This window comes from Miniopterus natalensis, chromosome 1 (assembly GCF_054644295.1).
Source record: "Miniopterus natalensis isolate mMinNat1 chromosome 1, mMinNat1.hap1, whole genome shotgun sequence".
Lineage (NCBI taxonomy): Eukaryota > Metazoa > Chordata > Mammalia > Chiroptera > Miniopteridae > Miniopterus > Miniopterus natalensis.
Window position 1 is genome coordinate 42,816,211 of NC_142081.1, and position 18,258 is coordinate 42,834,468.

General features: G+C 37.5%; 1 protein-coding gene across 2 annotated transcripts in view; it reads right to left on the reverse strand.

Moving 5' to 3' along the window:
• APH1B (aph-1B gamma-secretase subunit) overlaps nt 1-18,258 on the reverse strand; it is a 174,919-nt gene that overhangs the window by 152,461 nt on the left and 4,200 nt on the right. The window contains exons 3-6 of one of the 2 annotated variants that reach the window (XM_016208582.2): nt 10,928-10,998; nt 10,032-10,154; nt 2,707-2,834; nt 1,864-2,057 (exon numbers count right to left, since the gene is read on the reverse strand). In XM_016208582.2, coding sequence (XP_016064068.2) covers nt 1,890-2,057; nt 2,707-2,834; nt 10,032-10,154; nt 10,928-10,998 — 490 coding nt within the window. In that variant the 3' untranslated portion in view covers nt 1,864-1,889. Of the gene's footprint in view, nt 1-1,110; nt 2,058-2,706; nt 2,835-10,031; nt 10,155-10,927; nt 10,999-18,258 lie in introns of those variants that run through there. The other variant, XM_016208581.2, reaches the window with a different exon arrangement.

Here is an 18,258-nt window from a genome sequence, read left to right on the forward strand (position 1 = left end):
TCAGAGCTCAAGTATGAGTAATATTAATATTCTTGGATTTTTCTACACTTTACAGATCAGCAAATATTTTATCAGACTATCCATTTAAGAGATTTATAAGTCAATAGTAATAACCAATTGTGTATTTTTCTTATTCTGTTCATCAAAAATGCCATGTTCCAACAGGAATAAAGCCCAGTTCAATGGGCATCCTGTTCCACTCAGCTCTGCACAGTAAATTTCACTGTTTAGTCTCCATGTTCTTGGCATTTCCTATGACTCTTCTGATCTAAGGAAAATCTTCTATAAAGGTGGAAAAATGAAAACTCCAGCATAAGCATTGATATTAGTACTGAAGTAGACTTTAGGGGAACAACTGTAATTGCTTATGAGACTATTTATAGCCTTGCTAGAAACACAACTGCTCTTGAATCCCTAGATTGAGAAATTCTAGTAATTTAAATAGAGGAGGGAGTCCACTGAGAAAGGTCTAGTTCAAGGGTAAGGTTCTGGTCCTTGGAATGATCAGTGTCTAGCCCAAAACACCAGCCACGTTTCCATGTGCCATTATAGTTTGTCCAATTCTTCCATGTCATGTCACTGGTGAGCCCTGCCATTGCTGCTCCTGGTTCACCGGGACATTCTGCTGCACATATGGGACTCACTGAGGTTATCACTTTAGCGTGTAGGAATTTTCCATTTCACACCATCAGTTTTCTCAAAGCCACCAACTAGGAATGATTTCTAGTGAGTAAAGGCACAATTCACACACATTTCTTCTTTATAAAGAAAATCAAAAGGGTTGTTTAAAAGCTGAACAAACACCTTGGATATTCCTATAAAAGGAATGATGTATCTGCTACCAAAACTCAGAGATGTTTACCAGATCTACAGACTAGATAGATTACGTAAAAGCATGGATCTGGCAGTTGAAAACATATTTCCGATTTTACACTACACCATTCCGGGGGAAGTGCTGGTTAGTGCCACAGGAGCAAATTAAGTGTCCACACCATCCTTTTGGTTTGTTTTCCTCATACACTTCCCCCAGCTCCAGTGAAGCCTGTCGCAAGGCCCGTCACTCAGCAGCCTGCCGTGCTGCTCAGAGGTGGAACAATGGGATTCACTGGCCCAGCAACCAGCAGTCAGCTGTCCAGCAGAGCCCATAAAAAGCCTTAAACTCAGGAAAGACTTAATAGAATTGCATAAACATTCTTGGTTTTATAATACTTTGCAAGGAAGTCAGAAAATAATTGGTTTTTAGTTAAAGAAACTGAATCTATGCTCAAAAACAATGTAATGCCTCAGGAAGCAAAATCTAGAATGGAAAAAATGGACAAATACAGCTTGCTAGTCAATAGCTTGCTTTGGCTAAATTATCAAGGTAAGTCAGTGCAGTTTATTATTGCATTTGGAAGCACAGCTTACCATGTTCTCAAAATACAGGGTGCTCGTGAAGTCATGAAAACAGCGCACAGCCTTTTGTGACCTCAGAACTGGAAAAGAGGTCACAGGATTTGACATTTCAGCACAGGTGAGTCAGGAGACAGCTGAACATCTGGTCCTTACTCACTGATGGTGGTCTCAGCAAGTTCCTATTTGGACACTGATAGTTCTCAACCTGCTGCACATCAGAGTCATCTAGGAAGCTTTTAAAAATGCCCAAATGCCCAGACCAATTAAACCTGGAGGGGGAAGCCCAGAAACCAGGATTTTCTGTGTCCCCGCCAGGTGATTCTCATGTGCAGCCAGGATGCGCTCCCTTCTGGAGAGCTATTGTGTAAAAGCCACATCATATCTAGTTTTGTTTCTTACTGAATTCCACCAGGAAGAGGAATTTTTAGAAAAAGGCACTATTGTGCTTCCTCTAAAGACGCAGCTTACTGTTCAAGAGTGCTGGTTCTCGGGGGTTATCTGGAGCGCTGGTTGAAAAGGAGGAAGTCCTTGTCTTGGCAGAGCAGGCACAGCTTCAGGCTTCGGCGGCTGCCTCCGGCAACAAAGAATGCCCAGATGCCCATGAGCACCATGACCGTACTTGCTGACACCAGACTTATTCCATAATGAGGACTAATGAAGGTCTGCAAAGGAAAAACAAATCGGCTTGGGTAATAACAGCTAGCTTATTAAACATGTGGAGTAACCAAAGATAAAGGGAACTATGAAATACTTTTAATGGCTGGGCATGTTTCACCAGATTCCATGTGTGTCGTGTTGTAAGGGGCACCAGAACCACAAAGACACACAGACCAACCTAGTCAACAGACCCTAACCCATGGATCTGAGCTTTGCTGATTCAAATGCATTATAATAACCAAAAGTAGAAACAGAAGGGATCAGTCAGTTAAGCACTCTATAATACAATGTTTATATAATGATATAAAGCCAATAAACTTCATATATACGAAAAAGATTTATAAGAACGTGGAAACTGTTTAAGACATGTTACACGACAAAGCATAACTGAAGACTATTTCAGGCTTGAATGTACCTCTGAAAAAGAAAGATTAGGAAAAATCTTTAATGAAAACAACCAACAAATTAAGAGTTGCCTTTCTGTAGTAAGACTTCAATGATTTGATTTATCTATCATTCATCCATTCTTTTAAAGAACCTTTCTGAATTCCCCCTCATTTCCCCATGAGCATGTATTTCATTTAGAGTGGAATCTACCACTGTAGACGTGTGGACTTGAGCTCTAACAAGTTTCAGCACAGTGGCAATACTCACCAGGGCTGACACCAGCAGGTGGGTCAGAAGAACTGCAAAAAGGGGGTACCACTTTTTCTTCTCACAGCCATCAAAAAATACAATGCCCCAGAACATGTGTAGCAATATGATCACCAGCGTCATGAAAGCTGAAAGACAGGCATCCATTAGTGCCCAGTCATTCGAACAGCAAACACCAAAGCCCAATGACCACCTGGGCATGGAACACAGGCTCTGGGGGTGCCACACCACTGAAAGCGCTGAACTGCCACCTGACAGCAGGACCGTGACACCCCCCCCCCCCCCCCCCCCGCTCAAATGGTAGCTTGGAAAGCAATGTTTCTGAGCCAGGGATCAGCTCTGCACAGCTTCTCTAGAATGTGAACCTGGTAAAAGGTCAACTGGAATCTGGCTTTCAAGAAGGTTCTCTGAGGAATGCAATACAACTATTGTGGTATTTAATCAGCTTTTTCTAAATTAGTCTTCTGCACTAATTAAGACAGACTTTTCTCAATTAAAAGAAATATCTTCAGTTTAAACAAGTCTTTTCACTAAAGTGAAATTTCTCCTTGGATTTTTGTAAAGGCCAAATGGAAGAATAAAAATATTAAATATTGCAATAATTATCTAAGATTCTTCTTAAGCAACTGAAATTGAATCTGATTAGCACACACAGCTTTTCCTGTGGAATACTGCATATGTGTGTGTGTGTCCCCGATAACATTCTTTATTTAAAATGGTGAAGTTCCACATATTCTGAAAGTTTTAACGTGAAAAAGAAGGCATACAGATTTCCCTTTTTTGGCCATGTAATAAGATACCATTAACACCTGCCAGTCTGGCAAAAACTCAAGTCTGATGCTTTTCTTTCACACTGCTGGAAGGTAAACAACCTAGCATTACCTACTAGAGTTAAAAATTTGCATACCCAATTTCACCCCAGCAATTCCGCAGCTAGATCTCTGCTCTAAAGCAGTTAGTTCTTGAATCAATAAATCACTTGTTAGAACTTGTTAGAAATGCAAATTCTTGGGACCCACCCCAAACTTCCAGAATCAGACACAATGAGCCCAGCAAGCTATTTAAACAGCCCTCCAGTTGATTCTGATGCAGTCAAGTTTGAGAACAACTGCTCTAGAGAAACCCCCATATTTGCACAAGGAGAAACATATATATGACTATTTATATCAGCACTATTTGTAATAACAGAGAATGTCCATCATCACCAGAATACAAAGAGTGTAGTGTACTCACACAAGGAATACTGTATGATCTACAATATAAATCTCAAAAATATAATGCTGAATGGAGGAAAAATACATATTGTGGAAAAATGACTATTATTTCACTTATACAAAGTCAAAACCTCACAAAATCATATTAAAAAGACATAACAGCTGTGGTTGGAGAAAAACAAGTTGTTACATCTAGTGACAGCATGCCATCCTTTCCATAAATGATGGTAAATACTTTAAAGTAGAAGAGGGATTTTTTTTTAACTTGGGGACAATGGTAGACTAAACTAAAATGATGTATTTTAATCCCAGTGATGATCCTGGAAAGGGAAGCTGCCCTGAAGATAGATGTGTGGTGATATGATGGTGTAGAGCTGAGACCACTGAAGATACTCAGGAGTTAAGTTTATGTCAGAAAAGACAGGGTAGAAACTACAATCTACACAGGCACAAATGTTCACACTCTAAGGTTTTTCTAAAACCTAGATGTCAAGTGGAAAGAGAGAGCAACGACACCATAAGTGTGTCACTCATTTGTCACCTTATGTTTGCCCTTCTGTCCATGTGTTACCATGAACACTGAAACCAGCCAATCATGTTCCCAAATCCTGGAGTTCAGCTACTTGGAAAACGCTCTCATCCAAAGGAGCATTGCTCTGTGAGTTTCAGACAAGGAGCCTCAAGATAGCATTAGCCCTGATCTTTCTTCCAAATTCTAAGTCCACATTCCTGTTTGCAAGGCCCTTTCCTGCTAAGAAATACCTCTGATGGACTGGCCCTGTCTCCAAAGTCAAGTCTATGTCTATGCTGTGCCAGGCACCGGGGGTATCATGGTGCACAAAACACAGTGTCCTGGACTCTGCCCCACCCTTTCAGTGTGCTGTCTTATTAACACAATATCTAAACGGGCCTCTTGGACAGTTATTCGAACACTGTGCATGTCTACTTGACTGCTTATTTACTCAGCTAGCACTAGTTTCTGGCTGACTTTATGGTCATCATAAGTCTTTACTATTACAATGTGCTATTTAGAATACTGGGGGTTTATTGTTTATTTTCTCTGCAACTGGTCAGAGGTCCAACAGAAACCAAGACCTGGATATCTAAGCTCCTAGTAAATGGAATTAACTCCAACTAGAAATGAAGATTTGCTAATAGTATCTATAGGGTACTATCTTTTAATTACAAAACCTTTCTCATTTCATGTTCCTAAATACAAAGTTCTAAAAGTTCTTCAATGACTCTAACCCTAAAATTTGTTTTGTTCTAATATTTTAAAAAGTAGAAAAAAACTTCTCTAAGTTAACCATAAGATTATCAAAATTAGTTTATAACCCAGATTAATGAAAGAAGCTTCCATAATTTGTAATGCTTTGAAACATTAATCAGGGAGATGAACAATTCTATTAAGTATTATATGTGTGAAACTGTAGCTGTCTAGTTCAATAATGGACTTCCTCTTCTGATAATTTTTTAAATCAAATTCTCTTGGTACAAAATGTTTCAATCTAACCTATTTCTAAGCAAAATGTTTCAGTGTTATCTTTAAGAGGCCACATTTAACTGTTTGGTTCTTTTGTCTTTTCTCAATATACTCCAAATACTCTAGCACACAGATTCATAAATATCTTCATTTTCACATTTGTCCCTCTCTCTCTCTCTCTCTCTCTCATTCCTGATTTCTATTTTTCTGTCCTTGCAAAGTCAACAGCCTCAGATAGCAACTAATCCTACTACTGGATCCTGCCAGCACAGAAACTATCTTCTGGTTTTCTCTGACGACTTTGGAGTATCTCTAACCATGCCAGAGAGAGCTAAGGGCTGCTGCTGGGTGGCAGCAGCAATAGAGAGGATGTTTAACAACAGACTTCTGGCTTCTTTTTCCAAGTAAGAGAAGGGTCTGGGGTGTCAAGGCTCTGCAAAGTAATAGCCAGAGGGAAAGGGGGTTGAAGGTAGGTGGAGGTGGGCAAAGTAGGGATAAATGGGGACGGAAAGAGACTTTGCTTTGGGTGATGGGCACACTGTGCAGTGTGCAGATGATGTTTGGTTGAGTTGTATACTTGAAACCTGAATGGTTTTGTGAACCAATGTTACCCCAATAAACTCAAGTAAAAAATAAAATAAAAATATAAACAGTTAATAAACTGCCACATTGTAGAAATTATACTTTAAAACGTTGTGAAAGAAAGTGAATAAATGAAAAAAAAACCTCACTAGGTTACAACAGCAAGGATTTACTCTCACACTCACTGGTCTAAAGTTGACTGTGCTCTGAGGCTGGACTCAGCTGGGCAGCTCTGCTGCAGGCTGCTGGGTTTGGCTCCTCACTGCATGCTGGGCCCACGTCTGCTCTATACACGTTCATTTTGGGGTCCAGATTATGTGAACACTGACTACATGGGGCATGTTCTCATGGCACATGACCAGCGCCCAAGAGGGTAGGCCAATCATACAAGTGCTTTTTAAGCCTCTTACATCACATCCACTAATTAGCCAATTCAAGTCACATGAGTGAGCTCAAAGTCAGGGGCAGGGAAGTGCATTCTGGCCACCATGAGGCCAGGCAAGAATGTGAATGTATAATTCTATTACAGAAAAATGACAAATTGGGACAAAAATGGAATCTCCCACATTCCTCATACTTTCATTTTTCTTCAAGCTCAATATTCCTCCTTCCTTCAATCATACGCCATAGGACACAGCTTCTAGGTCTTTCACCATACTGACAATGTTCTACACCAGTTTTAGTTCTTCAGTATTCTTGTTAGATCACAATGCACACAATGCTCCATATGTGGTCTGACCATATTGATTTCTCCTGGAGAAAGGCTTAGTGATCTTTCTGTGTGGTGTTATGCCAGCAGTAGCCTCATATCTCTAATGTTTACAGCACCTCCTGATTGCATCATTTTCTCTTGTGCTTAGATTTAATCTCATCTTGTTTTGTACAGTGACATGCTATACTGGCTTATCGCCTGAGAGCAATAGGCTATACCACATAGCCTAGGTGTGCAGCAGGCTATACCATCTAGGTTTGTGTAAGCACAGTCCGTGATGTTCACACAAGGACAAAACTGCCTAGCGACACATTTCTCAGAACATATTCCCCGGTGCATGAATGTATTCATCCATTAATTCTCTACTCAAATAGTACTTCCTCCATAAGCTGTGCCTAGCTTTCATTTTTTAAAATAAATATTTATGGGTCCATCTAAAAACCAAACATTCCACAAGGTGCTGGGGGATATTGCAATGAACAAGACAGACAGTCCTTAGCATTTGGTTGGAACGATGTAAACAAATACACAGTTGACCAATTAATACAACTGCAGTAAGTACCACAAAGGAGAAGTACAGTACCATCTGAGCAGGGGTTAGAGCTTGGGTTCTGTGTGCTCATGGTTATTCCTCAGTACAGTGTTCATTACACTTTATTATATAATTAGCTACTATAAGTAGAAGGTATAAACATTTACTGGGCTGTATTTTCATAGCTTGGTGTAACTCCTATTGACTAAAAATGCTTAATGATTATTTGTGAAATGAGTGGTTAAATGATCAAATGGTTTTGTTCAAAATACTAAATTAATGAGCCAGGATAAGACCTGAACTAAGGACACCAATTCCCATTCTTTTGCCCCTTTATAGCATTACCAAGAAACAGTAATGATTCTAATAAAAGTTAATACTAGCCTACTACACAATTACAAATAAAAAAGAACTTATACATATATTTGTTAGTTATAAACTATACCTACCTATAACATGAAAACCCATGTACATATGGGAATCATATACTATATATCTTACACTAACTAGATATACTAATTAATGACCCCCATATTCCTTAATTATTTTGATTACACAGGCATTTATAATGGAATGTTAAACTAACATATAAACTTACAGATTTAACAGAAAAATTAAAAATGAGCTCATGCCTAAATAAATGGTAACAACAGCAACTATAAGTAACAAACACAAATATATACAAATTAGGGGTTATTTTTAAATGCAATAAAAATTAATTTCTTAAATGTATAATTCAAAATTTATGCTCCAAAGAAGAATGTTATAATAAATAAGAAACTCTTGCACCCGATAAAGTAGCAGCTGTTCTTTCACTCCATAGGTACGCATTCACAAGTGGTCAGCCTGGCTTCCTAACTTAGACATTAAAATATTTCCTTTCCTTTACAGTTTCTCGTGAATTTATAGAAATTACAAATACAGTCCTCAAATTGCTAGCAGGTGTTTCTTTTACTTTCTTCCAACAGAGTCACTGAAAGCTAGTCCTAGGAAAGCAGCCTCCTCACTCACTAAGTGAATTAGCACCATCTAGTGAAAGAAGCTGGCAGAAAAATAAGTTCCAGGAGGAGAACACTACTTTCAGAACCAAAACAACGTTGCCGATGTAGCAGTAAAACAGGCCAATTTAAGAAAATATAGAAACTGTAGCAGTAATGCTCCCTCCTGATTATGTTTTGTTCGTTTGTATTGGACTCTAACAGACTTTAGCTATTAATATTACTTTTGTTCTAAAAACTGACAGTACTATAATCATTAAAAAAAATACTCTAATTATGGAATGTTTTTTTAAAAAGATAATTTGCTATTTTGGAAGCACCACTAAGTAAGTATGACCCATTAATACACTTTCCTGTCCTCTAACTTGTAGCCAGAGGTAAAGGGCCTTGGCTTTATTCTGTAGACCTTGGAAAGGATTACACATTTCTGTATAGGGAAGATTAGCGTGGTACCTGCACACATGCTGGATTCACACGGAAAGTGTGCTGAGGGAGGACTAACCAGCTGGGAGTTGACGATAGTAAGCTAGACAGGAGATGCCAAGGCCCGAACTGAAATGGTGAACAACTGTCCAGTGGGTTTGGGGGTCACCACAAAGTGCAGAATGTCTCTAAACTTCTGCAGCACTATGTTTTAATTTGGTCATACCTCTTTATCTTTTCTGGTATTAGATGTTTTGAGATGTTTACTCACTTTTTTTTGTCTTATTCCCCCTACTAATGGGTAAGTTCTTTGAGGATAGAAATTACTTCCGTGTAGACATAATGATTTAATTTTAAAAATATGTGAGTGGGGTCACTTATTTCAATGATATAACTTGTAAAAACCAAAACATAAAGTGTGGTTTTTCAAAAGTACTTTAAAAAGGTTCTTCTTGTGAAATTTAGGAGAAATCTTATGTTAATTATGTCCATTACCAACTCTCAAATGCCTGATCACTGTATCATGATGACAATTTTTATCTTGTGGATAAAAAAGCACTTTGAAATGAGTTGGTCTTTTTATATTGCATCTTTGGATTAAAAAGGTCAACTCATCTATTACCATTCTTTCGTTTCATTTTATCTTTTTAAAGACTATAGTATAATTTATTTTTAAATGTTCAAAAGCAGAAAAACTAAATATTATTTTTCTTTCAGATACATACATGAAGGTAAAACTTTCATGTTTTAGTTTCAAAACCAAACATGTATACATGTGAGAAACCTAACTTTCAAACCCGATTAAACTAGGAAATGAATAATTCAAAATCAGGACAGCGGTTACCCATGAGGGGGCATGATGAGGAACGAGGAGCTCTAAGTTCCTGCTAACAGTCTAGTTCTTAAGGAAAGGGGAAGATGGGCTGTTATTCTTTACATGATACATGTATGTTTAAGTATACATTTTTAGATATATGACTACTTCACATTAAATAAGAACCATTTTTTCTCTCTCAAATTTTGAGATTAAATTATGCTACCTATCCCAAAAAGGGGCTAAGATAACAAATTAATTAAGGATTAGGGCTTATACTGAAGATAAGTATAAACTAATAAAAAAGAGCACAGAGCCTATAAAAATTCACTTGTGATATATCCAATATACAGCAACATTGTTAGAGTAATAAAATAAAAATAAACTTTACACAAGCTAAATGCTACCCTAAATTTCTTTTTATTTTCATAGGTCCTTTACTTTGTGGTATCTAAAAGTATATTGCCCTTAGGAAATATAACACAAATTTCTATTCATTTGAATTCCTAAGCCAGGAATGATCATTTAGACCAGAAGTCTAAATATTCACAGCTACCAGGCACATACCTGAATATAGGAAGAACTGGGGAGAGTCTCCATGAATGCCCACTGTGCCTGGCCCCAAGGAGTCAGACAGGGTGTTTACAAAGGAAAATACTCCACTCATGATTCCAAAGCCCAGGCCAGAAACTAAAGAGGAAGAAAAACACTATTAAACTCCTTCATGCTATGATTTATCTTCAAATCAAATTTCCAAGGAAATATTATTTTGTTGAAGGGGAAAGGGTATACATGCTATTGGAAAAACAGTGGAATGCTGGCTCAGAAAAGGCAGGTGCTTGGCTAAATGATGAATCGAGTGAGAAGAGGAAAGGAAATGAATAGTGGAATGTACCAGAGACATGGAAAAGCTCTCAATAGGCACAGAAGCAGTAGGTGAGATAGAGAAGGGTACGATGCTGAAGCTCTGGCTTTAGTTTATGATAACAGAGTATGCAGAATTAAGTGTGATGGCTTAGAACTGGGAACCACACTAAGGGTGACTTGCCCCAAACTGGGTGATTTAACTTAATAGACCCAGATCCAATCTTTACAACACAATTCTGAAAGAAAAATATGCAGAGGTATTAACCGTAGTAATATAAAGAGTCCTCCTAGTACAGCCAAAGTCCTGGTAACCACCTGGAGAAGGTAACAGTAACCTCACTTAGAAGTTGCTAGTTAGCTAGAGTGTTAAAAACCTAACTTTCAAACTTGACTAATATTTAATGGACACACAGGTAAGTGTCACCTGCAATCACTTCCCTTTACATAAGGGCCCTGAAAAGCTAGAAAAATAAGCAATATACACCAATACACCAGACAGAAATAAAATACTAGATCTACAAAGATACAAAAGATAAAAATGGCTTTTATGCAAAATTTGAATTTTTTTTTAGTGACACCATGCAATTCTAACTTACCATAGGCCAGCAGTAGCATAGAAGGTGCTGGTTCATCTGGGTTTATAGTCTTCAAACCCTCACTGGCTTTTCTAAGATAAAACCAAACAGATAATTTTTTTTTAAAGGAAAAGTAGTACATAAGGAAAATATATGAGATACTTCAAAATCCAGATACATACCGAGGCTTCTGATAACGTTATACTTAAATCTAAAATCCATTTAAACAAAAACCCAGCAAATTTTCAATTACCTAAAATCAACCAAAATTTCCAGCCCACTTTTGCCTTTTATCTGGCTTTCACATAAAAAGAGAAAAATATAAGTAAACAAGCCATCAGAAAAAAAGCAATACTTCTGACTACTTTCTGAGATTAGTAAATACTTAGTTCAATATCTTATGGCAGACACAGGAATGGTGGTGTGGGAGATCACATTGGTCTCTCCCCCTGAAACTTTAACAAACTGATCAACTATAACTCAACAAAGGATTCTCTACTCAATATAGAGGCTTGCCTGAGAGACCCATGCATTGAAGCATCTAGGCAAATGGAAACAAATGGGGAGGTGAGAAGGGAGGAGAGCTCAGATGGCCACGGATGCAGCCCTGCAGCGGAGAGTTTGAGGAAGGCTCAGCCAAGAGAGGGGAAGAAGTCAGCAGTAGCAGGTGCTTCCTACCCAGCTAGGAGGAACAGAGAGTGTTGGTGAGCACTCCTACAAGAGTGAGCAGTGGGAGCTTTGGCTGAGCCAGCCAAGATATCTGGGCAAGGACACAGCACTTGGGCAAGGACACAGTGTGGGGGGTTCTGCCACGGCTATCCACTGTTGAGCGGCCAGTGTTGTAGACAAAGAAATGGAGCCATAGAGCCCTTGGACTCTCCAAACTCACCTCCCACTGCCCTTGGTATCAGGTTGAGGAGCACATTATCAGCAAACCAAGAACTACTGCAGCAGAATCACTGTTTCCCTTTGTGACTGATCCCCAGTTGGGGCATGTGTGGTGAGGGGAACCCCTGCAGAGGTCTGGAGTTGCTGAGAGGACAAAACAAACCTCACCCCCAAGCAGCTTGGCTTTATTGCAGTGGTGGTCAGCTGTAGGATTTTACAGAGGTAAAAATCTTGTGATTCAGTGCCACCTACTGGTAAATAGTAGAAAGGCCTCTTTGGAGAAAGCTGCTAGAAAAGAGCCAATAATATATAGATGCCTAGACAGAGAAGACCAGCAAATACCATGAATAACAATGGTAGCAAGGCAGCTCAGAAAGAAATGAAAAATCTCTAGAAACCAAACTGAAACACATGGAAATATGTGATATAAATGACAGAGAATTCAAGATTGCAGTTCTCAAAATACTCAACGAGATGCAAGAAAATACAGACAGGCAACTTAATGTACTCAGAAAACAAAATGAGTACTTTACCAAAGAGATTGAAACTTTAAAAAAGAACCAAACAGAAATCCTGGAAATGAAGCATTCAATTAAGGAGATTAGGAGTGAACTACTGAGCATAGGAAATAGAGCTGACCAGATGGAGGAAAGAATTAGTGATATCAAAGATAGGAATCTAGAAATGATACAGAGAGAAGAGAGGGATCTGAGCATAGAAAAAAAAAAAAAAAATGAAAGAGCTCTATGAGAACTATCTTACTCCATCATAAAAATCAATATAAGGATAATAGGCACAGTAGCAGAAGAAGAGAGAGAAGGGAATGGAGAGCCTATTCAAACAAATAGTGGATGAGAACTTCCCAAACCTATGGAAAGAGCTAGATCCTCAGATCCAAGAAGGAGACAGAATACCTACTTACCTCAATCCAAAGAGGCCCTCTCCAAGGCACATTGTATTAAAACTGTCAAAAATTAATGAAAAAGAAAAAATTCTCAAAGCAGCCAGGGAAAAGAAGGAAGTGACCTACATGGGAAACCCATCAGATTATCATCGGACTTCTCAGCAGAAATTCTGTAAGTCTGGAGAGAGTGGAATCAAATATTCAAACAACTGAAAGAGAGAAATTACCAGCCAAGGATAATATATCCAGCAGTTATCCTTTAAATACGAAGGAGAAATAAAGACATCCCCAGACACGCAGAGGCTGAGGGAATTTATAGCCAGAAAACCTCCACTGCAGGAAACACTCAAGGGGGTTATTCCACCTGAAACAAAGAGCATAAGGCCACAACACTATGAGTAAGATCACCAAGAAACTTACAGCATAAACAGGGATAATTTGTGACAACAAACACATAAAAGGGGTGGGGGTAAAGGTCTGAACAGGCAAAGGAGGATGGAGGTTAGATGTATTAAAAAGAAAAAAAAAAAACCACTACTGTATAAATGCAACTTCTTTTTCATAAACCTAATGATAACAACGCACAAAAATCCCCAAATTGAGACACACAGCTTAAAAAAGAAGAAACAGAGGAAAGAAGTATGGATACCAACAAATAAAAACAACAGACAGAAACACAAAGGAAAAGAATCAGTGGAGGCACAGAGCTACCAGAAAACAAAAGATAAAATGGCTACAAGAAATCCTCACACATCAATAATTACCCTAAATGTAAATGGACTGAACTCACCAATAAAGAGGCAAAGAATAGTAGATTGGACGAAAAAACAAAACCCAATCACGTGCTGCCTTCAAGAGACACATCTAAGCTGCAAAGACAAGGGTAGATTCAAAGCAAAAGGGTGGAAAATGATTCTCCAAGTAAATAAAATCCACAGAAAAGTAAGTGTAGCCATACTTATATCTGACAAAATAGATTTCAAGATAATGAACGTAATGCAAGACAAAAATGGACATTTTAAAATCATAAAGGGGACACAATATCAAGAAAACATAACACTCCTTAATTATATATGTACCCAATTAGTGAGCACCATAATATATAAAGCAACTACTCGCAGAATTAACAGGAGAAACAGATCAAAACACAATCACAGTTGGGGACCTTAATGTTGCACTGACAGCTCTAAATAGATCATCCAAACAGAAAACCAATAAAGAAATATCGGCCTTAAATGAAACACTAGACCAAATGCACATAATTGACATTTACAGTCTTTTATCGCAGAACATCAGATTATAGTCTTCTCTAGTGCACATGGAACATTCTCAAGGACAGACCATATGTTGGGTCACAGAACTAGCCTCAACAAATTCAAGAAGATTGAAATCATACCAACCATATTCTGTGACCACAATGCCTTGAAATTAGAAATCAACTGCAAAAAGGAAGTAAAGAAACCCACAAATACATGGAGATTAAACATCATGCCACTAAAAAATGACTGGGCCAAAGGAGAAATAAAAGATGTGATCAACAGATATATAGAGGCAAATGAGAATGACAATATAATATATCAAAACTTCTGGGATGCAGCAAAAGCATAATAAGAGGGAAGTTTATATCATTACAGGCCTATCTCAAGAAACGAGAAATTGCAAGTAAACAACCTAACACCACATCTTAAAGAACTAGAAAAAGAAGAACAAAAGCAACCCAAAGTCAGTAGAAGAAAGGAAATCATAAAAATTAAGAGCAGAATTGAACGAAATAGAGAACTAAAAGACTATACAAAAAAATTAATACAACAAAGAGTTGGTTCTTTGAAAAGATTAATAAAATTGGCATCCCCTTGGCTAGACTAAGGAAAAAAGAGAAAAGATCCATATAAACAAAATCAGAAATGGAGGAGAAGTTACCACAGACATCACAGACATACAAAAGATCATACTAAAATACTATGAAAGACTATATGTCATCAAATTCAATAACCTAGAATAAATGGATAAGTTCCCAGAAATACATAACCTTCCCAGATTAATCATGAAGAACTGGAAAATCTAAATAGACCAATCAGCAATGAGGAAACTGAGACCACCATCAAAAACCTCCCCAAAAATAAAAGTACAGGACCAGATGGCTTCACCAGTGAATTCTACCAAACATTCAAAGATTTAAAACCTATCCTTCTCAAACTATTCCAAAAAACTGAAGGAGAGGCAATACTTGCTAATACATATTATGAGGACAACATAACCCTGATACCAAAACCTGGCAAGTATAACACAAAAAAAGAAAACTACAGACCAATATCTCTAATGAATACAGATGCAGAAATCCTAAATAAAATACTAGCAAATCAAATACAACAATACATCAAAAAAATAATACATCATGATCAAGTGGGGTTCATTCCAAGGACACAAGGATGGTTCAACATATGCAAATCAACCAATGTAATACACCACATTAACAAAAGAAAGGATAAAAATCATATGATCTTGTCAACAGATGCTGAAAAAGCATCTGATAAGACACAACATCCATTTATGATTAAAACATTCAATAAAACAGGAATAGAAGGAATGCACCTCAACATAATAAAAGCCATATATGACAAACTCACAGCCAATTATTTAACTCAATGGCAAAAAACTGAAAGTTTTTCCTCTAAAGTCAGGAACAAGACGAGAATACCTACTCTTACCACTCTTATTCAACACAGTACTGGAAGTCTTAGCCAGAGCACTAAGGCAAGAGAAAGAAATAAAAGGCATCCAAATTGGGAAGGAAAAGGTAAGAGTGTCACTTTTTGCAGATGAGATGATTCTGTACATAGAAAACCCTAGACTCCACCAAAAACTATTAGAAACAATAAACAAATACAGTAAAGTTGCAGTGTACAAAAATCAATGTACAAAAATTCACTGCCTTCCTATATACTAACAACAAAACTTCAGAAAAAGAAATGGAAAAAAAATACACAAAACAACAATTCCTTTTGCAATTGCAACCAAAAGAATAAAATAGGAGTAAATTTAACAAAAAAAAAAGATGTGAAAGATCTATATACTGACAACTACAAAGCATTATTAAAAGAGATTGAAAAAGAAACAACAAAATGAAAAAATATCCCGTGTTCATGGATTGGAAGAATCAACATAGTTAAAATGGCCATATTACCCAAAGCAATATACAGATTTAATGCAATTCCCATCGAAATGGCAATGTCATTTTTTAAAGAAATAGAACAAAAAAATCATGAGATTTGTATAGAACCACAAAAGACCCCGAACAGTCAAAGCAATTCTGAGAAAAAAGAATGAAGCCGGCGGTATCATGCTACCCGACTTTAAATTATACTACAGAGCTACGATAATCAAAACAGCATGGCATTGGCAGAGAGACACACAGACCAATGTAACAGAACTGAAAGCCCAGATATAAAACCACATGTATATGGGCACATAATTTTCCACAAAGAAGCCAGAAACACACAATGGAGAAAAGAAAGCCTCTTCAATAAATGGTGCTGGGAAAATTGGAAAGCCATCTGCAAAAGAACGAAACTAGATTACAGTCTGTCCCCGTGTAAAAAAATTAATTCAAAATGGATCAAAGACCTAAATATAAGATCTGAAACAATAAATTACATGTAACAAAACATAGGTACTAAACTTATGGCCCTTGCTCACAGAAAACATTTTATGAACTTGACCCCAAAGGCGAGGGAAGTAATGGCAAAAATAAATGAATGGGATTATATAAAACTAAAAAACTTCTGCACAGTAAAACATACCTACAACAAAACAAAGAGGCAGAGGACTGAATGGGAGATAATATTTGCAAACAATAGCTCCAACAAAGATTTAATATCCAAAATATATAAAGAACTCATAAAACTCAACACCAAACAACCCAATTAAAAAATGGGCAGAGGACCTGAACAGATACCTCTCCCAAGAAGACATAAATATGGCCAACAGAAATATGAAAAGATATTCAACCTCGCTAGCAATTAGAGAAATGCAAATCAAAAGTACAATGAGATACCACCTCACACCTGTTAGAATGGCTATTATCAACAAGACAAGTAACAACAAGTATTGGAGAGGTTCTGAAAAAAAAGAAACCCTCATTCACTGCTGGTGGGAATGTAGACTGGTACAGCCACTATGGAAAACAGTATGGCAGTTCCTCAAAAAATTAAGAATTGAGTTACCATATTACCCAGCAATCCCTCTCCTGGGTATATACCCGAAAAACTCGAAAACATGTATTCTCAAAGAAATATGCACCCCTATGTTCATTGCAGCATTATTCATGGTGGCCAAGACATGGAGACAACCAAAGTGTCCTGCAACAGAGGACTGGATTAAGAAGATGTAGTGCATATATAACATGGAACACTACTGAGCCATAAGAAAAGACGAAATACTGCCATTTGCAACAGCATGGATGGACTTTGAGAATATTATGCTAAGTGAAATAAGTCAAGTCAGAAAAAGCTAAGTACCATATGATTTCATTCATATGTGGATTATAAAACTAAAACTCATGGGCACAAACAGCAGTGTGGTGGTTGCCAGAGGGAAGGGGGTGGGAGGTGGGGAGTGAAAGGAGCTTAATATATGGTGACGGAAGATGATTTGACTGTGGGCGGTGGGCACACAGTACAATATACAAATCTTGTATCATAGAAATGTACATTTAAAACCTATATGATCCTATTAACCAATGTCACCCATATATATGTGTGTGTGTGTGTATGTGTGTATGTGTGTATATATATATATCCATCCTATGGTATCTACCACTCTGAATTTTTTCCTTTTCCCAAAGAAATATATCTTCAACCCCACTGTGTTGGTGCTTTGTTATATCTTCCACCTGGGCTATACTTATTCTGCCACCATCCTTTCTAGCTTCCACTCTATAGAATTTCAATTGTATTCAACCTTCAAAGTCTAATTCAGGCTGCAATTTCTCAAAGAAACCACCTTTACCAATGATTGGTAATCATTCTCTCTCCTTTCTCTTAAATCCTACAATACTGATAGTCTAAACTCCTATATGGGTGTTTAATCATATGGTTGTCTGATTCCAAAATATTTACATATTTGTGCCACATCCCCCCAAACAGGCTTCAGGGAAAAAATAATCAGAGGAGAATAAAATGCTTTCCTCGGAGAGGAAACTAAGTGAATAGCTGAGTGAAAGATTAGAAAACTGCTTAGTAAGAAATGATCCTCAAAGTGATCATATCTATGCTTCTGTTGTGGACAATCCACAAACTTATCATGAGTGCCTGCCGCCCTCCCCCACCCAAATGTTTTGGGAATGCAATGTGTGGCTGGTAGTTGGTTCCACCATTGCCACTGTTACTAACCCTTGTTGGCTAGAAACTCTGCAACAATGACCCTGACTCAAAGGATATTGAAATTATATTTACTATAAATATAAATATCATTAAATTAAAGGCAATGCAGAGTTCAACCAAACAGCAAAAAGCAGAACAAAAAAAGGTCTTTTGTTTTTCTAGACTCTAAAGAAGCAATT